The sequence below is a fragment of the Typopeltis vanoorti genome, chromosome 17, assembly GCF_054136105.1.
Source record: "Typopeltis vanoorti isolate ZY-2024b chromosome 17, IOZ_Tvanoo_1.0, whole genome shotgun sequence".
NCBI classification, from domain to species: Eukaryota; Metazoa; Arthropoda; class Arachnida; order Uropygi; family Thelyphonidae; genus Typopeltis; species Typopeltis vanoorti.
Genome location: NC_143565.1, coordinates 14,677,518 through 14,703,195, shown reverse-complemented (window position 1 = coordinate 14,703,195; position 25,678 = coordinate 14,677,518). Strand labels below are relative to the sequence as shown.

The 25,678-nt window shown below is 35.6% G+C and overlaps 1 protein-coding gene across 2 annotated transcripts in view; it reads right to left on the bottom strand.

Moving 5' to 3' along the window:
• The window catches only part of LOC150097177 (galactokinase-like), a 71,459-nt gene extending 47,606 nt beyond the window's left edge, over nucleotides 1-23,853 (bottom strand). Inside the window, exons 1-4 of one of the 2 annotated variants that reach the window (XM_090407488.1) lie at nucleotides 23,177-23,853; nucleotides 21,101-21,290; nucleotides 18,411-18,543; nucleotides 3,770-3,895 (exon numbers count right to left, since the gene is read on the bottom strand). In XM_090407488.1, coding sequence (XP_090263614.1) covers nucleotides 3,770-3,895; nucleotides 18,411-18,543; nucleotides 21,101-21,290; nucleotides 23,177-23,341 — 614 coding nt within the window. In that variant the 5' untranslated portion in view covers nucleotides 23,342-23,853. The remainder of the gene's footprint in view (nucleotides 1-3,769; nucleotides 3,896-18,410; nucleotides 18,544-21,100; nucleotides 21,291-23,176) is intronic. The other variant, XM_090407487.1, reaches the window with a different exon arrangement.
• Nucleotides 23,854-25,678: the final 1,825 nt, after the last annotated feature.

Genomic DNA, 25,678 nt, shown 5'->3' with positions numbered 1-25,678 from the left:
GAAGAAATGTGGATTGCAAAGTTTGGTGGATAGGAGGAAATTATTATTATTATTATTCCTGACACCTCCAAGGAGTCCAAAGACTCACCGCAGGAGGACACCTACAGCTGTCTCAACCACTACACTGAACCTCTACTACAAATCATCTCCATCGACGCCATCTACCGTCCACCACAACTAGTATTTTTTGTCTGTAAATTGCGTGTGTTCTGAAGGGCCAATTTGTCTGTATGTGGGATGAAAAATCCGAGTTTCCGGGAGAAAAAAACCCTGCTAAATGTGGTGATATGATAAAGACTTTTGAGTTAGTGAGGGGATTTTATCAGATTAATCCAGAAGAGATTATAAAAAGAGATGGGGGAAGAGCCAGAGACCATCCCCAGAAGTTGTGTAAGAGTGTGGTGAAGAGGGGGTGTAAGGAGTAGATTTTTTACATGGAGAATTGTCAGTGAATGGAACGCATTACCAGAATGTGTTGTTAATGCAAGGAGTGTTAAGGATTTTAAGATTCTATATGATAAATATGTTGTCAGTTGAATGAACCTCCAATGATGAGTCTGCCTCCCCCTTCCTACTGTTATTCAACACTAACTTCTCCAACATGAAATACACTAACAAAATATTCACTGAACATTTCTACTATGTCTTTCAGCAATGTGACCCATATACATCTCCAGCAACTAACATCAGTCTTTCGTGTTCACCTTTCTTCTCCTAGCTATATATCTGTAGAATTCTCTATGATTTTGCTTTTGTCGCCTCAGCAATCTCCTTTCACATGCCTATTTCTCTTTTCCTCATATTCATCACTGTTCAAGTCTCTGCTTTATACTGCTCATGTTATTGAGTACACTGTTCTTTATACTTCATAACATCATCTTTCTTAGCAGCTCTGACATCATAATTCATCCATTTCACTCATACTTTATTTATCCTCCTAACCTTAGGAATGCAATCTGACTTTGCTATAAATGACCTGTCTCAAACCAAGTCCTAGGACTTAATGATTATCCTCCTTGTCAGACTGAATTCCTGGTGCTCCTTAAAAATAACTACCTTATGCAGCATGTTGGACACAAATTTTGGATTTAGTAATATCTCATACAGTGCTAACTGCTCAAGCCATGGCAAGTCAACTGTTTCTTTAATTTATCATAGTCTCAAGTTCTGTAATTCCATATATTTCTTTGTTTTGTTAAGTATATGCACTTGACTAGCCACTTAGAATGTCAAAATCACAGGTTCATTCTCCCTAAATGGCAGCATGATGACTTCTGTTAGCACTGTATGAGATATTACTAAATCCAAAATTTGTGTCCAACATGCTGCATAAGGTAGTTATTTTTAAGGAGCACCAGGAATTCAGTCTGCTTACCCACACATTATTTCCTGTTTCCAGTCAATCTATCCACATTTAAAGTCATCTAGTACTATCAACTGCATGTTACCAACCAGTCTCATCTCTCTGAGCATTACAGAATCATGTCATGCTACATGATCTGTAGTAACTAAACATCTAAAATTCCTGCTCACATCAAATGACTTCAAAGACATTATCACTACTGCTTAAAAGTTCCACATGGAGGGATACAACAGTTCTGAAATCATTAGTGATATCCCATCCCTCTTTTATCCTTAGCTTCCTTGAAAATTCTATAACTATCATATTTTATTACTGTCAGTATACCATCCTCAGTGTTTAACCACATCTTGCTAACACACCAATAATCTGCATACTGACTCATTTTATCAAGGCCACAATCTCTGCCCCTTTATTCCTAATACTCTTTACATTAGTGTATAAACAGAGTAACTTACCTGTAACTTTCCCTCTTTTCTTTTCACACAATTCTGCATTCCCATCACTCAAAGACCTTTGACCCCACTGAGGCCATCTTTGCATTTATCTTGCGCCAATTATGGTAGCTTATACTCAGCCACTTCCCATCAAATTTTAATTTCCCAGCTTGGATAACACACTCTTCTCCTCGCAACAGCAATCTATATAGCTTTACTCTGTCACTCAAAAGGAAATTATCTCTAGAAAATCTCTCTCTCTCTCTCTCTCTCTCTCTCTCTCTCCTACATTCAAATTTATCCCATACATCTATTACTCAAGACCATATATATCCCCATCCCCCTTCATACAATTCTAGCTATAATGTCATTCATAATCCTTACTCTTCTCCTCCACTCCCCTACTATCATGCCTTGCAACACTCACAATTCTCCCTCTCATGTTCTTACACTTCACTGTCTCTAGCAACACTCTCAAATCATGTGTCACCTCGTTCACACTTTCTCATAATTCATTTGTTCCTACCAGCACAGTCAGTTCTATATTTCCTCTCCTCTCCACTCAGTCACTATTCCTATTGTCCCATCTCTCAAACACACTTTCAACACCTGCTCCATTTTCACATCTTTCACCAAACCCCCATATCATACTATACTAATTTCCAACCTTCCATGGCATTCATTTATCTTCAACTCTTGTTCTACTGGCACCTTCTTTCTTACACTTTCAACAACTAATCTTCTTTAAACTGTCCTATCTCACTATGCACTTGCCTTATGTAGTCCCTCACCAATTCACTTCTGATATCCTCACTCACATTAATATATAACTGTTACTATTCTATTCTGTCTCTGTTTCTCTGTTATCTTCCTCTTCTTGTTTACCAATTTATATTGTGTTATTCGTCACTATTATAGCACATTCATTCTGTCCTACTTTCACTTCACTACTGTCGTTTACATCATTCATGTGACTATTGACTTTTTTTTCACAAGATCATTTGCTCACTTTTTTTGCAATTTTCTTACCACTCATTCACTGCTTTTTCACATTATCTTTCTTGCCTATCACATGAGAACGTTCTTCTTGTTGCATTCTCACTACTTTTTCACACTCAGCCAATGATACATTATCAGCCATAAACTCTACATTCAAGTTTGCATTCCCACATAATATCCTTTCATCTGCTTTAAAACTCACAAAATATCCACCTAGCATGCTTCACAAAACACTGAAGTCTAAAATGCATGTCAGAAAGAGACAAAGCAGTGCCTTTTTGCTGTCTATATCAGTCAGTACAAGTCACTCTATCTTGGAAATGTTTAAAACTGAAAAAACACACACACACTACAAATGCACAACACCTACAACAGCACTCATACATAAACACATCAAAAACTACAGATAAATAATCAAAAATGTATATGAACAAGCAACTTTCAAAATCCATTCCTAGCTGATATCATGAAAGGAAATTAGTTCTTATGTCCACAGCAATTTTGAACTGTTTTCATAATTACTTGATTGCAACAGCTTATAAATTATATTTATTTTGTTCTTCATTTTTCCAGGTCTATAACAACTTAATCATTAAAATTAAACATGTTCACTAAATAAGTGAACGTGCTTAATTCAGTTTCACACCTCCTAATTATATTCTCCAATGGTATAATCAGATACAAAACTCTGAAACCCCAAGTTTTCTCAGTTCATATGCTGTCTTAAGGTGCTATAGTCAGAAACTCAACAACAAAAAAAAATAATTTTCATTCCTTGCAGATGCCATTAAAATTCACTTTCAACCTTCACATTGTCTATAATACACCTCCTTTTTACCATTCTAACATTTGTTTCCCTGCTAATTCATAAATATTAATAATATTAATAATTTGTAATAATAAAGTCCATTCTTTTTTCTTTTTCAGTTCAATGAATAGGATTTTCAGAACAAACAGAAAGAACTGAACAAACCTGCAATCAATTAAAAGTGCATGATCCTTTTTTCCTAAACATGCAATAAATTGATCCATAATTCCACAAGGCATTCCAGGAAATTCATGTTCAGCTTTTTGACAGCACAATGCTTTATCTTGCAAACTGGAAAAAAAAAACAACCTATAATATAAAAGAATATAAAACAATAGTGAACTGATTACAAGGAATATGCAATAGACCTTGTACAATACAAATGTCTAAATCAGATCTCCTGTGATGAGTCCTACAACTCATGGAGATCTCATGATGATAATAATTTATTATTATTAATAATAATCTTTATATGTCTTTGAGAATACTTACAAATACATATTAAGAAACATTTAATAAGGACATATTAAACATGAGTTGCAGGACAGCATTTAGTGATGTGATAACATTTGCACTGATATTGAAACTGTATTTTAACATTTGTATGGAAATTACAGTTAAAACATTAACATAACAACACTACAAGTTAATAAAAATAATAACAATATTATATACAATAGCACCTCTGTTGAGCAGGCAGTTCTGATGATGCCTTTTAGTTGGAAAGAACTTGGTTTGAATCCTGTCTAGGATGCAAAGAACCTTTATCAGGTCTGAGGATGAGTTAGCCAGTCTCATACCACGTGGCAGTTTTTCCTTCTGGAAACTTGGGTTTTCATTCTGAAAAACAGGCAAACTGGCCAGAAGAGCACAAGCAATATACAAACATAGGAAACTATTGGAATAAGAATTAACCACCCTATTCTATCAGATCTAGTTTTGAGAACCTGCATGATATGGTGTACATGCATAAGCATAAATCAGAACAGAACCTGCACGATACAAAATAGTGACAAAGCAATCTTATTATTATAAGATTGACAGGAATTATAATAACATTAAATGGTGGGTAATTGGAAATATGTTGCCAGTAACATGCTAGGACTATGAATGAATTTAAGATATGGTGTGAAAGATTTTGCAGCATTCAGGCTGAATCTCTGTAACATGTTTTATGACCGTGAGTATGTGTGTTGTAATAGTAATAATAATGTATATGATAATGTATATTTATATTTTTCATAAGAGTTTTAAGATTATATCAGTCATTTCAAGATAGTATGCATGTATATGAATGGATTGTCTTAAAACCCAATAAGATTATGTTATCTATTATTTATGATTTCAAATAAACCAGAATATTTCAGTACAAGAGAGTAGCTTTAATCATGTATTATCATAGTATCCTGTATATCGCTTGAAGATACAGATCGGGAATTTGATAATGACACACTAGCCTTAATTATTGGTATAGAAGTGTTGCATCTATTAGATCAAGAAGTTAATGAATCATATGGAGGGCCACAAGATTCTGCACTAGAGCCACTACTCTTTATTTTGTATATTAATGATATGAGGAATATTCAGTTGTTTGGTGATAATGCAAAACTGGGGAGGGCAACAGTTGAAAAAGGTGATGTAGATATCCTGCAGGATGATTTAAATATTATTATTATACAGTATCTCCACTGAGTCCAGAGCCACATCATGGGAGACCTGCACTAACATTTATGCACACAAAACATACCATACCTCTCCTTAAACTCATTCACTATCAGGGCACTCACAACAAATTCTGTCAATCTGTTCCACTCGTTCACCACTCTCCATGCAAAAAATCTAATCCACACAGCCTTACATCATTGATGATCCCCAGTTCTCTGATTATTTATCATATACTGAAAAATTTCCTTTGCATCAATTTTATTAAACCTCTTTAATATATAAGTATCTATCATGTGTCCACTTTTCTGCCTATCAACCTTCAACATTCAACACACCTTCAACCTATTCTCATAGGGAGCATTCCAGAGACCTGCACCAGCTTGGTCACTTGTCTCTGAATCCTCTCCTCTCTGCCATCTGCTGATCCCCAAGAAACCCAAGTGACGAAATCTGTGTGCAGAGTACTCAAGATTTGGCCAAATCATAGCCTTATAAAGAGAGATAATAATTTCCTTATCTTTATTGTTAGCATGTTTTTCAACATTCAAGTAATCCTTTGAGCTATTTTACCAACTTTTGCAATATGCCCTCTGAACTTAAATTCGTTGTCCACCATTATCACCAAGCATGTCCCTAGCCCCATCAATTTCCTGCAATTTCCTGCATATTACCATCAATATGATACACCATTTTCAACCCGAAATGCATAACCTTATGTTTTGTAACATTAAATTGAAAATCATTATCCATTGCCCACAATGCCAATTTCTTTAAATCACCCTGCCCCAAACACTTGTTTTCAAAGCCTGTCAATCTTTGTTCTCTTTGTTCTTCCTTCTGTTTGATAACTCAAGTCTCTGCACCATAAAGAACTGAATTATTTACTTTGATTTTAAGTTCTTTGGAGAGATGTGCATTTTTCATATATTTGTAAATTTGGTCATAGCAGACTATTCTAAATTTATTCTGTGTTCAATAGTTTATTCATAATTTAGCCTGTCTGTGATCAATATGCCCTGGTAATTTTATTTTTTTAACCTGTTCCAGTTTATATCCTTCTGATTCTAAGTTAAGCTCTGCTCCATTTCTGCCTATTGCCATTCCTTTGGTTTTATAAAAATTTATCTGCACTGCATAGTCTTTACTGTTTTTATGTAAGTTTTCAATCATGTACTTTTAGTTTTCTTTATTATTTCTAAATAACACTGTATCATCTGCATATTTTATATGGTGTAAATTCTGCCCCTTTATAGTTATTCGCATGTTTTCTGGAATACTCTTTTACTATTTCTTCCAGGCACAGGTTAAACAAATATGGTGAAAGCAGGCATCCCTGCACGATACTTCACTCCACTGGTATTTCAGAAGTTTTAACTGCTTCAAATGTTATTGTTGCCATAGCATTTCTTTTGGTACTGGAAGATGATATTGAATATTTTTTCCTATTATTTTTGTTCTATTTTTTTTTTTTTTTTTTGTTCTAATCCTCAGAGGCTCACTTTAGTGAGTATGGGCATGGCAAACCCGAAGTACCTGATGCTGGACCATGCCTTACTTCATGTAATATGCATCTATTATATTATCTGTAGACTGGTCCCTCATCTTCCTTCCTTGTTTCTTTCTTTCTTCTCTTCTTGCTCCTTCCCCGCGAATGCTATTAGAGTATTCGAGGGCTAGGGGTGAATCTTTCCTATTTTGCTGTGTCATTTCGTCTTATGCAAACAGGGTGTGCTAACAGGACATTACGAAACACTGTAACATGGTCAGGTAATCAAACAATGGTCACACCGCATCGTCCGTCGCGCAGGTTACCAAGGGACGTGTTCAGGTTTTAGGCAGAGGGACCTGTTCGAAAAATATGTTACAGTCTCCTTTAGACACCACTCCTCAGCACTCTGCTAGAGGAAACTCCATCAATGGGCCGGCTACCTGTTTGGGGAGGTGTTTAGGGGCAGCGCAAAAAATGGTTCTGCAAAAGGACGGAAATGGCAAAGACAACAGCACCAGACTATGGCTTTAGGCAACTGGTACATCTTCTCTCTGACAGGGAAGGAGAAGGAACTGGTCGAGGAAGCCAAGCGCTACCAACTAGATTTAGTCGGGCTTTCTTCGACCAAGAGGAGAGGCTCTGGAACTGTCAACCTGGATGAGGAGTGGAAGCTCTATTACTCTGGTGTGAACCCGACAATGTCTGCTCAGGAGGGTGTGGACCCCAGCTGTCAGACCGTGTTGCTGAATGGATCCCATTAGGGGGACGGATATGTGTGTTAAGGCTCCAGATGAAAACCACGACTTGGCTGTGATGCAAGCCTATGCACCTAATCTGGAGTCAGAATACTCTGCCTTCCTAGAGGAAGTGGATGCTGCTTTTGACAGGAGATGACAGACATGGAATCAGTCCTGCTAATGGGTGACTTCAATTCTTCTTCTGCAGCTTGTCTCACTTAAGTGGGGTCGCTGTTAATGATGAGTCTCCTCCACATCCAAGTTCTTCATCCTCAAGTCCTCTTCTACCAGCTCCCTCCATCTCTTCTTTGGCTGCCCACTGCTTCCTCCTTCCTTGCACATCCATCTGCATGACCTTTCTTCTCACATATTCGTCCTCCCTCCTCATCACATGACCAAACCATCTCAACCTTGCCTCCTGTATCTACGCTCCTAAGTTTGTAACTGTCACGGTTCCCCTCACATAGTCATCTCTCAGACGATCCTTTCTGGTCACACCGCACATCCACCTAAGCATTCTCATCTCTGCTACCTCCATCCTGCTGATGTTATTTTTCCTCAGGGCCACAGTTTCCATAGAATACATCATAGCTGGCCTCACTACTGTCCTATAGATTTTGCCTTTCGGATTGATTGGCACCCTCTTATTGCATAGCACTCCAGCCATGTCTTCAATGCACATGTTAAATCTGGTGATCTGTTGGGAGGAACGGTGACCCTGACCTTAACATGAATGGGTTGAAATTATTGGACTTCTGCTTACTAACAGCTTGTCCATAATGAATACCTTCTTTCAGCACCGAGATCCATAAGTATACCAGGTACAGGGATACACTTGGACAAAAGTCTCTCATTGACTTCTTTATAGTCTCAGCAGACCTATTTTCCTCAGTGCTGGATGTTCGTGTGAGGAGAGGAGGAGAACTGTCAACTGACCACCACCTTGTTGTCTGCACTCTATAGCTTCAGAAACCAGATGCTACCATCAATACTGGTAGGCCTAAGCAGCTATACCGCGTGAAATGGGAGGCACTGGAAATGAGACTGTGAAGAAGAATTTTGCAGATGACATTTCCTCCAGGTTCAAAGAGATTCCCAAGCATACTGCAGATGTTGAGGAGGAGTGGGGGGGGCTGTTCAGAACTTCTGTCACTGCCTCTGCACTCTCATGCTGTGGCAGAAAGCGGCTCAGCATGGCGATGGGCAGTGAGAAAAGGACACCTTGGTGGAACCAAGAGGTCCAAAAAGCTGTCCGGGCAAAAAAAGAGGCCTACCTAACATGGCTTAAGGTCAGGTCACCTGAGATGTGTTTCCGGTACACTGAGGCAGTAAAGACAGCAAAGCCGAAGGCTTGGGAATCCTTTGAAGAAAGATTAGACTCATCCTATGCAAATGCAAACGAAGTATTCTGACAGACCATCTGCAACCGTCGAGGGAAGAAATCATGCACAGCAAGAGCAATTAAGGCCTCTGATGGTGCACTTTTAACAACCGAGAGGGATATCCTCCATATATTGGAGGTAATATTTTGGGAGCCTTCTTAATCCAGGTGGCCCATCAGTTGTGAACATCCAAGAGGTGCAGATTAGGGTGATGACTAGTCTCACAGCAGAAGAGGTCCATTTAGCAATAAAATCGCTAAAATCTGGCAAGGTGATGATGAAATTCGGCCTGAAATGCTAAAAGCCTTAAATCGAGATGGGGTTCTCTGGCTGACTCGAGTGTGTCAGGCTGCTTCATCAGGCTGCAGGAGACCAGAGAGATTGCAGCAACTATCGTAGCATCTCTTTGTTCAACCTGCCTGGGAAAGTATATGCTAGGTGCTTGGAAAGAAGGTGCAGGAGCATAGTTGAGTCAAAGTTCCAGGAAGAACAATCTGACTTTTGTTCTGGTAGAAGCACAACTGACCATATCTTCACTTTAAGGCAAGTCTTTGAGAAATCTTGGGAATATGCCAAGAATAGTGGCTTTGCACTTTGCAACCGTATGCCTGGGGAAGGAGTGTCCTAGGTTAGATTCCCTTCAACGACGTGAGGAGCTCAAGGATCTTCCTCAGCCATAGCCAAGTTAGCCGGTCTTGGGCGTGGACAGCAGGGATTTTTCTGCCAGTTTATCTGGTGTTTTTTCATCCTGCAAGCAGGCAAACTGGTCCAAGGAGGACACACATGGATCACAGTCAGGAATACTGACCCAGCCATAGGTCTGATTCATCAGCCTATGCCGGTTCCGGAGCCCAGATAAAATTGGGGGGGGGGGGGGGCTAGATGGTACCGTGAACTCCCGTAAAAAAAGGGGGAATGCTGTATCATCACACGGAATTTATTTATTTATCGATGTGAATTTGCAAGTCATTCTATCAAGTAGTAGTTTGTTTTATATAGCTGTCTGTATAAAACAAATTTTATCTCTTGAAATGGATAAAATTGAGTATCGTGTGGTTATAAAATTCTTTGTAAAAGAAGGTTTAATGCCAAAAGAAATTCATTCGAAGTTCATAAAAGTTTATGGGCACTCTTCTCCTTCATTTTTGACAATTAAAAAATGGAGTGATGAGTTTGAACGTGGCCATTCCAGCCTTGAAGATGATCCACGTGAAGGATGTCCAAAATGTGTAAAAAAACCAGAAATCGTTGATCAAGTGTACGATATGGTATTGGATGACCCGCGAGTCAAAGCGTGAAATTGCTGAGACAATAGGCATTTCAAAAGAGCATGTAGGATAAATTTTCCATGAAGAATTGTAAATGAAAAAGGATGCCATTCTTGCTCACAGCAGATCAAAAATGCACTCGCATGAAAATCTCTGAACAGTGCTTGAAGCATTTTAACAAGAATAAAACTGATTTTGTGCATCGATTTAGTCAGTGTCAGTGGAAAGAAGCCAGTTCTTCAGCGCCAAAGAAGACAAAGTCGGTTCCATCAGCAGGAAAGGTCATAGCATTGGTGTTTTGCGATGCTAAAGGCATTTTGTTTATTAATTATCTTGAGGGTAAAACAATAACCGGGGAATATTATTCCAATCTTTTTAACCAGACTTGACAAAAAAAATTTGTGAAAAAAGACCCAGTTTGCAGAAAAAAACAATCATCTTTTATCAGGACAATGCACCTGCCCACAAAGGTGTTTTGGCAATGGGAAAATTAAGGGATCTGCACTATGAATTGTTGGAACATCCACCCTATTCCCCAGATTTGGCCTCCCTCTGACCTCTATCTCTTCCCAAAACTAAAACTGTTCCTCGCTGATCAGTGTTTTTCTTCGAATCATGAGATGACTGCAGCTGTAGAGGGGTATTTTGCAGATCTTACTGAGAACCACTACAGGGACGGGATAATGGCGCTGGAGCATCGCTGGAATAAATGTATTAGTCTTAAGGGAGATTATGTTGAGAAATAAAAATAATTTTGAAATTATAAATTTGTTTTTTAACTGTTATGCCGAAAACTTTTCAGACAATCCTTGTAGGTTGCAGTCCTGACATTAGGTGATTGGTCCATAGATTCAAGATGCTATCATCATCATACTCTGATCCTGCCATTCTTAGCTAAAAACAGCTTTTTTTCCCAGCTGATAATAGGAGTGTGATCCAGTGAAATCATCTGCTGCTAAGCTTCATTTGTGGCATAGTCTAATGAATTGTGCTTACAATATGCTTCACTGTCAACCACTATTGTATTTCACTCTATCTGATTGAGTGCAGTACATTTCTTAGATTGTTTAATTTTTGTAATCTTCCTATCCTGGCCTCTCATATTTAGAAAATGTCTCTGGACACAGAAATGGATGTTTTCTGATTATTGTGCAATGTTCCAAAATGGAAATTTATGTTTTATAACAGGGAATTTACTGTAGCTTTAAGAAATCTGTTAATAACTATGAGGGTGGTCTGAAATGTTCTTGGCCTAACAATGACAAACTGAATTTATAATTTCAAAATTTTTTTTTTCCAACATAATCTCCCTTAACACTAATACATTTATTCCAGCGATGCTCCAGCTCCATTATCCCATCCCTGTAGTGGTTCTCAGTAAGATCTGCAAAATACCCCTCTAAAGCTGCAATCATCTCTTGATTCAAAGAAAAACGCTGACCAGCAAGGAAGAGTTTTAGTTTTGGGAAGAGATAGAAGTCAGAGGGAGTGAAATCTGGGAATATGGTGGATGTTCCAACAATTCATAGTGCAGATTCTTCTTTAATTTTTCCATTGCCAAAAACATCTTTGTGGGCAGGTGCATTGTCCTGATGAAAGATGATTTTTTTTCTTCTGCAAACCAGATCTTTTCTCACGAATTTTTTCGTCTATAATAATTAATTAATAAACAAAATGCCTTTAGCATCCCAAAACACCAATGCCATGACCTTTCCTGCTGATGGAACCGACTTTGTCTTCTTTGGCGCTGAACAACTGGCTTCTGTCCACTGTTTTGACTGCTATTTGGATTCTGGTGTGTAATGGTGAATCCAAGTCTCATCCATAGTAATAAATCAACACACAAAATCAGTTTAATTCTTGTTAAAACGCTCTAAGCACTGTTCATAGATTTTCATGCGAGTGCGTTTTTGATATGCTGTGAGCAAGCATGGCATCGATCTTGCGCAAAGCTGTGGAATTTTTTTATGTGACATCGCAAACAAATTTACTACTGCTATAAAATCAATAACTCTTCTATAGAGGAATTTCACATTACCTAGAGCTCAATCTGGTTTGAGATGAGCATAAAGTCATCGTGGAGATTTGAGTCAGTTCACATGTTATGTACAGACCATGGACTTGGTTAATTTGGTGTATGGCAGAGGTGTTCAACCTGTTGATCACGATCGCGGAGTGATTTTTGGTCGATCTCTTGTGTATTTCTCCTTACTTACAAATTTAATTAAAACTGAAAACATAATATTTTATTTATCATTATTTTGTATTATTTTTAATTCGTTTAAGAGTATTGCTATTGTTTATTTATTTTTCATTAAAATTGTCAAATCAGTAATTTTCTTATAAGTCCAGGTAAATGAATTAATTTGGATCAATGGAAGTCAAACAGCGAGCCGAGTGAATACAATTATAAGCAAAGTGTAAAAACTCGATTTTAGCTTAAATATTAAATATTTCAAAGCACACTACATCGATTTTTTACTTAGGTTAAGTCCCATGTGAATATTGTAAAAAAATAAACTTTGTTTGTCTCGGTATAGTTTGTATTAGATGTTTTTGTAAATAACTCTTTTGAAGCTAACTGTATATACTGCTTCAATAAGAATATGTTAGAGTGTTAAAAACAAAGGCAATGTTTTTGTCGCCGAAGCTGTACATGGCGGCATTAGAAAGATTGTTATTGAAACTTGTATGTATGAGAAAGGCTTGCAGGCTCTAAGTGTAAACATCTCCGAAATTAGTCAGAAAGAGTTCGAACAACTTTCTGATGGTTGGCAACTTACAATCAAAAGAAAGCAGAGGCGAACAAAAGGCGTGCCAAACTTGCAACTTAAGATGAAAGACTCATACCGATTCTTTGGGGGGTCCAAACTTCATGCAAGGTCTCAGAGGAGGCCTAATAAAAAGGGACTGAAGCAAGCAGAAGGGGTCCCGGTTCCAGAATTGCTGTCAGAGAGGAGGCCGCTCGGTCCAGAGTCACCGTCAGAGAGACTGCCCGGATCCACGTTGCTTGAGAGAGGAGTTTCCCCTTCCAGAAAGGAGCTTCTTGGTTCGTGACGTCGCTAGAGAGAGAGAGACTACTTCTAGGCCACAGACAAGGTTTCAAATTGCCGAAAGGAAGAGTTCCAATTGCCGGAGAAAAGTTTCCAGGCCAGGTTAATGTCAGACATTCACCGGTGTGTTGCGTTTTTATTACAATTTGATGAATCAAATGACTTCACTGATATTGCTCAGTTAATGGTATTTATTCGCATGGTATTTCAAGATTATTCAAAGAAGAACTTTTGAAAATTATACCATTATTGGGAAGGACCAGTAGAGAAGACATTTTTTCGGCATTTGATGAATTTGTGAAACAACACAAACTTCCGCTTTTTAAACTTGTGTCTATTACTACTGATGGTGCTCCTGCAATGATAGGTAATAAATCAGGCTTCATTTCATTATGTAAAAACGATGACAAATAATCAGATTTTTTTAACGTACCACTGTATTATTCACCAACAAGTACTGTGTAGTAAAAGATTAAACACAAAAGATGTTTTGGATATTACATTTAAAATTGTAAATTCTGTTTGAGGAAAAGCCCTGCAATGGCAGTTATTTAAATTACAGGCAGATGATGATAGGGAACTTCTGTTGTACAATAGAATGCCAAAAATTTTCTTGATGAAAAAGGAGATATTTATCCACAATTAAGTGATAAAAGATGGTTGTTACATTTATTATTTTTAGCAGATTTCTGTACAAAATTAAGCAATTTAAATTTAGAGTTACAAGGTAGAGATAAAAATTTAATTGACATGTTAAGTTCAATAAAAACTTTCCAACAATACTTACTTTTATTAAAGAAAAATATAAATTTAGACATCTCCCATATTTATTAAAATTTTTTGAACAAAATCAAGAAATGCTTCGCTATGATTTAAAAGAATTTATTCGTGAAATAGAATTAGTTGAGGAAGAAATAAATTCAAGATTTAAAGATTTTAATAAAACTGAAATGATTGTATCTTTTATCAATAATCCATTTCAAGAAAACTTGAACATCACAGAAATTTCAAATAAAATTAGTGGGCTGTTTGACATAAACCAAGCTGAAGTAGAACTTGAGATAATAAACATTCAGAATAGTTTACATTTAAAATCAATAAACAATGAAGTCATTTGGAAGTATACACATGAAAATTCCCAATATTAACTGATATTGCGCGAAAAATTCTGTCATGTTTCGGATCGACATACTTGTCAGAATCCGCTTTTTCAAATATGACCGTCATAAAAAATCAATTAAGAAACCAAATTACAAACGATCGTTTGGATGATTGTCTGCGATTGGCCACTTCTTCATATCAACTTGACTATGAAAATATTGCAAGGTCCAAACAATGCCAAATTTCAGTTATTATTTTTTTTTTAATCAACCAGCATTTCCTGTAACTTGTGAGTTTGTAATCAATCTGTTGTTTTTTCTAACTTTGGTTTTCCAAAATAGAGAAATAAATATTTTATTCCAATATATTTGGGTTTTTTTTTTTTGTTGTATTAAAATAATTAAAAGTGATAAATAAATTTTTAAATACACAAATAAAGTTTTTAGTTGTGTATTTTTTTTTAGTTGTTTATTTTTGTGTAATCAGATATCAGGTTGGGGGGGACGTGATCTATATAAGAGAGTAGATCGCCGAATAACTTTTTATAGAAAAGTAACTCACATAGTAAAAAAGGTTGAACACCACTGGTGTATGGGAATAAAAGAATCATCATAATATGTCTACTTGGTATAAGTGCAATTATGGATTTAGGGTTATTAAGGACCAGGATGAGTTGCTTGGTATATAGTGAAACAAACTAAAGGTCATGAGGTCAGTATAATTATACAGTATCTATTAATTGCATACATTCTCCAGCTTGCATGTCTGTTTCGATGGGATGAAAGATCTGAGTTTAATGGAAGAAAATCCTACCACTTGTGTTTGAGACATTACTCCTTCACAATATTTGACTTTCCAATCAAAAGCGAAAGTTCGCATAGTCCTCCAAACTGCATTACAAAGTGCTAGTTTTTAATTATTATTCCAGACCTCATAAAGCTCATTGAGGAATGTCTGTCTTAGATAACAAAGTCTATCACACCACTCTTTAAATTAGTTGTGTGCACTCTCTGCAATGCATTAATTGTGTGCACCTCTTATGCTATGCATTCCATGTTCCCACCACTCTCTATATACTTACTTCTTACTCATTTCTTCCACAACTTTCCAGGACAGCCTCTTGTTGTTCCTGCCTTTCATTCTACCATATGAAAAATCATCTCCCGTTATCAATTCAGTAAACACCTCTGAACAGCCTAAATGTCTCAATCATATCAACCCCCCCCCCCCGTTACATCAGACTACAGATTCATGCCTTCAGTCTATCCCCCATAACCAGTGTCCTGCAGTCCTGATATAATTTCTGTTATCAGTCTTTGCACCATCTCCACATTTGAGGATATCTGACTAGATCTGGGCACAGTAATCCAGATATGATCTGATTAGAGTTTTATACAATGGAACTATTTTTCTCTTATCTCTGGTCAATGTCCTCCTCAGTACTGCAGTAAATCTCTGAGTTATCTTCACAAACTTTGCAGTAAGTCCTCTGGACTTCAAATTTCTATCGCTCCAAGATCACTTACCTTCTACATTTTCTCTAGTATAGTTTCATCAATAGAAAATGCAAACTTCCATCAGTGGATCCCAAATTTCAAGACCCTACATTTAGTTGCATTAAACTGACATGTCCATACATTTGTCCACCTTTCCAGATCTTCAAATTCTTCATTTCAGAGATGCTAGTTATTCTTAATAAGTAGCACCTCTAAAATGAATTGACTGAATTAAGGAAGTGGACCAGGAAGAACTACATACCTGATAATTCTTGAGTAATGCATAAAAGAATGGATACAAGAATTACATTGTCTGAAATTTTGCTAAAAATGCATATCGTTTTCATTACAAAAGGCACAGCTGGTTTTGCTTATAAAATAAAAGCAATCTGAATTGTTTTTATTTTCAATGTGTTCATCTTCATTCAAATAAATAAATCTACTGCCTCCATCTTTGTCAATATAATGTCATACATATTATCAGCAAAGAAACTCTGTAAGCAATCACTTTCAGACTGTAAACATTATGGTATTACTGGATTATGATGATGTCAAAGACTGGCTGTGGACATTCATACTGTCAATGCCCACACATAGTTTTATTAAAGCCTTATAGAGAGAGAGAGAGAGAAAGAGAGAAAAGAAAGAGACAGAGAATAACATTCCTATTTTGCTTGTCAGTGTTTTCTTCAACATCCAGATAATCTGATGAACTATCCTAATCATCTTTACAATATGCCCTTAATCACCTCCAAATCACTGGCCACATATTTTCTGCAGTTCAGTACCATCAATGTAGTACACAAGCTTGTGATCTCTTCATCCCAAAGTGCATGACCTTACAATTTACCACATTAAACTGGAAGCTATTATCCTTTGTCCATACTGTCTGTCCACTTAAATCATCTTGCAGATCTCTGTATCATTAACCATTGCACTACCCAGCTTTGCATCATCAACAAATAACTGTCCATTTAAATCACTTCCTATATCATTGATGTACAAATTAAATAGTAGTGACACCCAAGTATGGAGCTATGCAGAATACAAGTGACAACACTAGTCATCTAGATTCAGTTTCTGTATATTACTCTTTGATGTCTGTACTCAGCGACTCTCTTATTTACATGAAGGCTCAGCACTATCCTAAGCACTCCAATTTGTATACCTCTATTCTCATATCACTCAGTGTCACATCTAGCAATGCAATATCTCAATTTGGATGGCACACCTTTACAATCAGCAAGTTGACATGTGTGTGTATGTGTGACAGGGAAAACACTCATTTTAAGAGGTCCACATAAACCATTATTAACACAATACCTATCGTACCCCTCCTTCCTTACACTAATTCACTGACCATGCACTCATACTCACCTATGGCAACTCATTTCATCCATTCACCACTTTCAAAACAAAAAATTTAGTCCTTGCATCCTTGCTAATTTCCACTCTTATTTAAGTTCTATGGATAACTCTTGTTGTTTTCTTATTCTTTCCCCTGCAGTATATAGAAAAATTTCTTCTATTGGTGTTTTCAGACACTGATGGTCAAGGAGCATTTCCCTATGTGACCTGACATTATTTTTCTTATTCTTCTCTTCTCGGTAGCACTGATATCCTGCAGATACTGCTTTACTGCCTAAACTTGATAAACTGTTCACACATTTGGCACTGTGCATGTTACTATCCAGAAGAGGGCGTTCAATTAAATGATGACCTCCTCTCTCTGAGACTTGCTCCATTTTCTCACAAGTGTTTTGTTTCTGCTTTATGTCTATTTTATAGGTAATATTTATTAAGTGTTCTGCTGAACTAGCCACCATCATTTCCCCATCTTTTCTAAGACTGCAAGAACATGGCTACTACTCAGCTTCAAATCTACTGAACCAAATTCTCTTCTTCTTTTATTCCATCTACTTCTGTTATTTGGAACATCCTCTGGCACTCTGTTTTCTTCAAAGACTACAGCCTTCAGCTGTTCAAGGAGCATGTCAACTGATTCTTTCTTTCTTTAAGCTCTCTTGTCTGTGCACACACACAAACATATACCCCCCCCCCAACACACACAAGGCACTTGCATGTATCCTTCTTCCAATTTTTGTCCAAGGGTCCAATTTGGCACAGAAATCTGAGTCATTATTATCAGCAATCAGGGTGGAGCATAGACACTAATAACTGTAGTCTGGTGATTCTTAGTCAATTTTACACAAAAAGTTATGAGATGCTCACTGATTGCAACTGGTTCTTCAAACAGATGTCTAGTTTCTTCAAACAGATGACAAGTTCATTTTTAATAGCAGAACAAACCCTGTTACAATCTTTCAAAGTAATTACTCTAGATATCCACCTCATTACAGGATGTGATTCAAGTACTAAAACAACTAAAATTAGAGCTGAAACAACTTTGTATCTATACAATAAATAAATCTGTGATCTACAAAAAGCTTTATAAAACTGGAAGAGATCATATCAAAAGTCATCCCAAATTTCTGGTGTTTATTATTGGTCTTAAAATCTGAGAGCAAATTATAAAAGTTGAGAATTTAACTGCACATCATTCAGTAAATTTGTGTTCATTTTAAATATTTATATTTTAATTTTCAAATATTTACCTTATACCGGATATGTTATCACTAAGAATCTCCAAAAAGGTATAAAATGCTACTTCTAAAGCAGCAGAACTTGATAAACCTCCTCCTACAGGCACACTGGTAGCTATCACTGCATCAAAACAATACAGTGTCCCTATGTGAAATAAAATATTAGTAATGTAAAATTGTATGCGCAGTGTAAATATTGTAAGCATTGTAAAGACATTATTATATATTTTTCTGCAAATAAATTTAATGAGAACACTTTTATTGCATGCCATTAAAAAATACTGTGAACTGTATAATGTACTGTGAACACATAAGCCTTTCCGTGCATGTTGTAAAGCATGTAAATGGAGATGGGCTAGCCATATTAGCAGACTGCCAGACAAAAACAAATGAACAAAATTAAAATCACTGAATGGATACCAAGAAATGGAAATGTTGTCAAAGAACAAGATGGAGGAATGATCTACAAAGATCTGACATGAGATGATGGACATTGGCTAAAAACAAACAGAACTGGAAAGTTAAGGAGAGGCCTATATCCAGCAGTGGAAGAAAGAGGCTAAAGAAGAAGAAGCAGAAGCTATATATATATATATATATATATATATATATAACATCCCTAAAAATTAGGAAAATGGTTTGTTATCAAGAGTGTTACTATCACATATTCATTACTTAGCATTACTTAGTTGTGGGTGAGATATCTTTCATAAATTATGCCACACATTATGATCACAATTCTAAGTCGTATCCTAGAAGATACTTGAGTTAGCTTTTTTTTTTAATATACCACAGTAATTAGTAGGACAAAAAAACATGAATGCAAGGATAAGGATGAATAAAAAATTGCAGGTCATTATCACAGAATACAAACAACAGATTATTTAAAACAGTAAGAGCCACATGACAGTATACATAGAACAATGTAAGTGCTTAACAGAAGAAGCATTACATTATTTAAAATAAAATAAAAAAATAAAAATATGAATGATGCCTGACTTCACTTTTCAATATCTTCAGTAAGGAAAGTGGGTCATTCCAATTCAGGTTCAAATGATGGAGAAAGACTTTGCCATTCTCTTTAAACAAACATTCAAACTTGTGGTGGCATCAATGGAGTAAGTATGCTTCAGACTAGAGGATATTGTGGTTGGTATCAATTTGCATATGTTGTTCAGCCAGATTTCTCAGATTTATTATTAACAATGCAAGATTGGTTGCCTTGTAATCTTTTCTCCACAGAGCATTTCGTTTGTCCAAAATAGGAAAGGTGACAGGGAACTTGAAAGATGCCAGGAAGAGATCATTTTATCTTTAAAGGATGGAAATCAAGAGGATGTTGTTCATTGAATGGAATAAAGGATTTTTTTGTTAAATAATCTAAATCTTTAAAATAATCCAAAGAGCATCATCATCATGTGGCACTTACTATTTTAAAAACAATCCTTATTTGCATTCTACCTTGTACTTGACTAGCCTTATGCCACAGATGATGACCTATAATTTTCAGGTTGAAATATCTGGCTAGTAAAGTTTAATACTTTATTCATCCTGATTCTTGTGTTCATGTGTTATTTTGTTCTATATTTACGACACAAGCATCTCTAAAATATCACAGTAATCAGTTAATAATTTACTATCACTTTTTTTTTTTTTTTTTACATCAAGCATACACACAAGAGGTCTCAACACAATAGTGTTGTGTGTGTGTGTGTGTGTGGACAAGTGGTTAGAAAGAAGAAAATAATTTGTTGATGCATTTCTTGAAGACCTGAAATTTGTAATCATTAGGGAAAACAGTGTTCCAAAGAGCAGAGGTTCAGGGAAAAAAGCAGGATGAGAAAGGGGTTCAATAAGTTGGAGTTGACTTGTATATGGGCATTGACTAGCAGCTGCTCATGTCTGCTAAATCCATGGAAATACCACAGAAAAAGCAATGTTGTAAGAGAGTGTCTATAGGAGTCATCAAAGAGATGACTCCTCTTTGACTGGAGGGAGTCAAAGAGGAGTCATCAATTAAGTAGACTACTCTCTTCTGAATATAATCAGGCATTCTGTGGGAGATCCTAGGTGCACCACCCCAAATTCAGAAATAGTATCCTAAGATCAGGCATGAATTACCTGAGCACTATAAGGTTTTGAAAATGAAAAACGAGGATTGAGTGGGGAGTACTATCATCATCAAAACTATGAATAGAAATTTCAACAAAAAAAAGCAAAAATTACGTCAAATGGAAGTCAGAGAGAGAGAGGGAGAGAGAGAAGATCACTGATGTATGGGAGGAAGAGTTGTAGGTAAAAGTAGAGAAGCCTAGGATAAGGATACACCACTGACTGAAAAAATCTGATGAATATCAATATAACAAATCCTGCTATTCTCTATAACAAAATCAAAAATCTCAACTAAAATCCCATAGCAACGATGGTTTTTTTTTTTTTTTAATAAATCCTATGAAACAAATTACTGCTACCTATGAGATCACTATATTAACAGCTTACTGTGTTTTTGTCTATGATTTATAATTTAAATGTAAATTACTATGTTGTAATTACTTAAATTATTTTCCTTCATGGTATGTCTATTTATCACTAATGCTTTCTTTGCTATAACTACTTCTTGGTGCAATAATTTTCTCAAATAGGCTCTCTACCTGTGTGTGCTTGTAAATAAATAAAATAAAATAATGTTTTAAAAAACAAACCTTTGAAATTTGCTACTACCCCTTTCACATAATTTGCCCATTTAGGATTTCCAGGCGTCAATGGTTCATCAGGAGAAGGGAGCTGAAATTCAGCCATTTTGGAATCATCAACATCAGAACTCAGAGTCAGAACACAACACTTTCCAGAATTAGTTTTCCTGCCTACTACCACAGTCACCAAAGGAAGAGCCTGGAATTAAACAGTTAGCATTACCATTATTGAAAAAAAATTAGTTGGATGAGTCTTTAGAGTCCTGGAGGTGTCATGTAATAATAATAATAACAGTAATAATAATATTTTGAAATGTTGTGGAAGGGAACAGTAGTCTCATATTAGTCCTAGCATACTTTCCTATATTTGCCTATATTCGTCCTACTCTGCTATATCCAACATTGGGTTAAAACTGCTCATCCTTCCTAAATGACTGCTGCCTGATTGCAACATGCTTATGATTACTCAATTCAATTCCTCTTCTTCAGTTCCTTGAAAGATGTGAATGCAAGCATTCGAGATGCTTATCATCAGTGTCATGCATAACTTGCAATACCTTATAAATGATAACCAGAAAATGCATATTTATATGATAGTGCATAACCAATGTTGTGCTGTTTGAGTTCCTGATTACTATTAGTTTCATGATGTACATTTTCTCTCTTCTCCCCAAGAAGTAATATATGAATTTTTAACTGGAAAAGTATGGAAAACGATCATTTCTGTTAGTGTCATTTATTATTATTGTAATTATCATTATCATATGATACCCTTCAAGGAGTCAGACTCATTGTAGGAGAGCACTCTGCTCCACACAACACCCACTGTTTCCTCTACTTAATTCTCCATCTACCAGTTAATTCACACCAAATCCATCTCTTTTATACAATTTCATTAATTCCTCAAATGCATTCTACACATCAACAGAATGTGCACCCCATTCTCCTCGCACAGTTTTTGTGCTGTCATATCATTCATGATTTTTACTCATCATGTCAATTCATCATTATTATACCTAGGCAACACACAAACTCCTTTCTTATCATACTGTTGTCCTTCACTCTCCTCAATAGTTTAACGAAATCTACCCTCACATTCTCCATGTGTCCATTTAAATTATTTGTTTCCAAAACCACCACTAATTCCTTTGCAAGCTTACTTCTCAAATCCAAAGCATCAAACATCCTGTTCATCCTTGCTTATATATAAATCCTAGAATGACAAATATTTCATTAAAATGATTTTTAAAAAAGAATCAAGAATGTATTTGTTCAAGTAGCTGAAGCATTTACATTTTTTTCTTCTAGTTTTGCTGTTTTCTAATTAGCTTGACTATTATAAACTTTTAATAAAAGTTTATAATAGTCAAGGTTAAAGTACAGTTATATATAGTTATAAGTTAAAGTATAGTAGCAAAAGATTATCAATACCATAAGATTTGATATTGTAATTATTACACTGGCACCTCCATGGGAACCAAGACTATGAACTAAATTAATACTTATTAATGTTATAGACATTTAAAAATCACAAGTACTAAAAAAAAAAAAAACTGCAACTAGTTCTCATAAAAACAATTCACCAGTCCAAAAATATTCAGTGAATTTTAATTTTTACATATTGCCACTTATTGCATTGTGTGGCAATGCTAATAGGGAAGAAAACAGATATGAAATATGTTTTGAATGTCAAAAATAATAATAAATCAATAAATAAATAAAAAGAACATAAAACTAATACTTATTAACAATCTTCGTTTATAAACATGAACTTGAAACAAAAATAACATACAAGAAATTTTGAGAAAAATGGGATACTCTTTTGGAATAAAACTTTAAAGTTGTAATAATTTTGTTCAGGGTTTGTGGATAATATACATATATTGCACACCTTTATATATAAGAGGTGGGTAACCTATTCACAAATAAAGTATAAAACAAATCAGAATTGTTTCAATACAACAGTGTTATTGACTTTGGCAATCGCTTAACTGAGTGCTGAATGTTTCTGTGTGTTGCTAAACATGATTAATGAGTATTGATATGAATACACACATACAGAGATTTAAAAAAAAAAAAAATTACCATTGGAAGTACAAATCCATCGTTATAATCAGTATGTTCCCCTATCAGATTTACTCTTCCTGGAGCAATTCCACAACATTCTGGATTCGTTTGAAAATATTTCTGAAATTCATTTACTGCAATTGTCTTCAATTCCTCTTCTGTTTGAAATTTTACAGCATCCATAAAGCTAATAAAAATTTAGATAAATAAAAATTAAAGATGCAAAGAAATATCATGCAGTTAGTCAAGTTCTTATTTCATAACCTGGATGAGTCTTTGGACTCCCTGGAGGTGTCTAATAATAATAAGAATAACTCTTTCTCGTAGGTATTTTTTATGATCACGGGATATCAGAGATCAATGATGAACTTTGTGGAAGACAAATATTTGAACAAATTTTTCTTATCGCCTACGTAAAGTGATTATGGGCGTTATTTACAAAAATATTTTCTCTGTAGCGTAATACTGTCTAATTTTCTTTAAACTTATATTAATCTGATGTAATAACTAAAAGTGTTGCAGTACAGTATTTTGCCTCCTTATTAAGTTGGATTTCGTTGCTGGCTTGTTAAATGAAATAAAGTATTGCCACATGATTTGCATGTAGCGGTATCAACGACACAAGCAAGCAACGCATTTCCGGATTTTTATTTCATTTCTTGCATTATCAGATTATTGTGCAAAAACTACCCCAGTAACTTCCTTTTAGTATTGACCACTTGATATCAACAACAAACACAAAGAGGCGCAGTCTTAATCCTATAAACAGTGCGTGGGCAAGTTTTTTTTTTTTTTTTTTTTTTTTTTTTTTGTCTTTAGTGAACGAACTCCCCAAGCTACTATACAAAGGAAAAGGCGCGAAGGCTTCTGCGCACTTTTCTGAGACTTTCCAACTGCTGATTTTAACGGTATAGGCGTGGGAATTGTGTGGTATCATAGCAGCAAGCGAAGTATTGATTTTTTAAATTTGTATTTATAATGTAAAATATAAGAATTTCCTAACAAAAAAATGATTCAGCCAGGCACTGTGTTAAAGATGAGTTATCCTTAAATTTGTTATTTGCTGATTGTGAAGTAAACAAGAGATACTAGAGTAGTAATAGTAATACTATCGTTATTATTATTTTTAATTATTTATTCTCATCAAGGATAAACATTTGCTTGTTCCAGCTTCACTGGTCTTTCTATCATGAAACTCTCTCTCTTCCTTTGGTCTATATTTATCCACTTTTGGTAGTCCGATATCTTCGCCTCCTCTCTATGTAAATGTTCTATTCATTTCTTTCTATTGTTTACCTTGATCTTTTCATTTAAACTATAAATACCTAACTCTCCTCAATATCTTCATTTTTCACACAGTCTAATTTAACTGTTCTTAAAAATCTCATTTCTGTTGCCCGTATTTACTTTCATATTTCTGAACAACATGATAGAGTGGGAGTGGCAATTACTTGTTATGTGCGATTAGTAAGGGTATACGGATAGATTTTCTGCTTGGAGAGTGGTGAATAACTGGAATGCATCAGGAGACCGTTGTTAGGGTATATGCCGCTTTTAAGTAAGCACTATTTTGCCTTCCCTAAATTCAAGAAAACTAAATTCTATAAAATTAAAAACAAAAGACAGTGGTTTTATGGTTGAGATACAGTTTAGCCGGTTTTTGTCTCCCTTTAAACTTGCCGCTCCCAAGTATTGCCTTAGTTGCTTAGAGCAGTACTTCCCAAACTTATGAATGTAAAGACCCCTTTAGAAAAATTAAAATATTTCACGGCCTTCATCGAAAAAAAAATCGTAATACAGACATCTATTATTATAATATTTATTGTATTTATGTTCAATACAAAAGACATACACAGCGAATATTGCAAAAATCAAATGCAAATTTTACATTTTTAGCATCTTACATACTATTTGACATGGCACACTTAGTCTTAAAACATTTTAAAATTGTTTTCATTATTTCACGGGCCCCCTCAGCAAAACTAAAGGCCCCCGAGGGGGTCGCGGCCCACAGTTTGAGAAACGCTGACTTAGAGGATTACGACGGCCTTGGAATGGATAGCCAGAGGCAGTTTTGAGTAGTCTGGCAGTGAAAAAATTTAAGACAAGGTATGTTAGAAGTGCGAATAATTGTTAGTGTGGGTCTCTGACAATGAATCGTCTGACTCCACGGAGATACCTGTAATATCATTTAAGCTGAGTTTCTCATCTTTTTTTAATTTTTTTTTTTAATCAGTAGACTTTGATTTGTTCCACAGTTTATTTTTTATTTATATCTTTGTCTTTCTTTGGCTCAGTTAAGTAAGTTCGAGCGCGGTTAGTAGTTAGAAGGGACCCAATCGTTCAGTGCTGTTAGCACACTCTTCCTCGATGAGTCTTTGGACTCCCTGGAGGTGTCAAATAATAATAATAATAATAATAATAATAATAATAATAATAATAATAAATGTTATTATGCAACCAAAATAATTAAACCACGTCGCTGTGTTATTATTTTATCTTGTAAGAGCATGTTGTTTG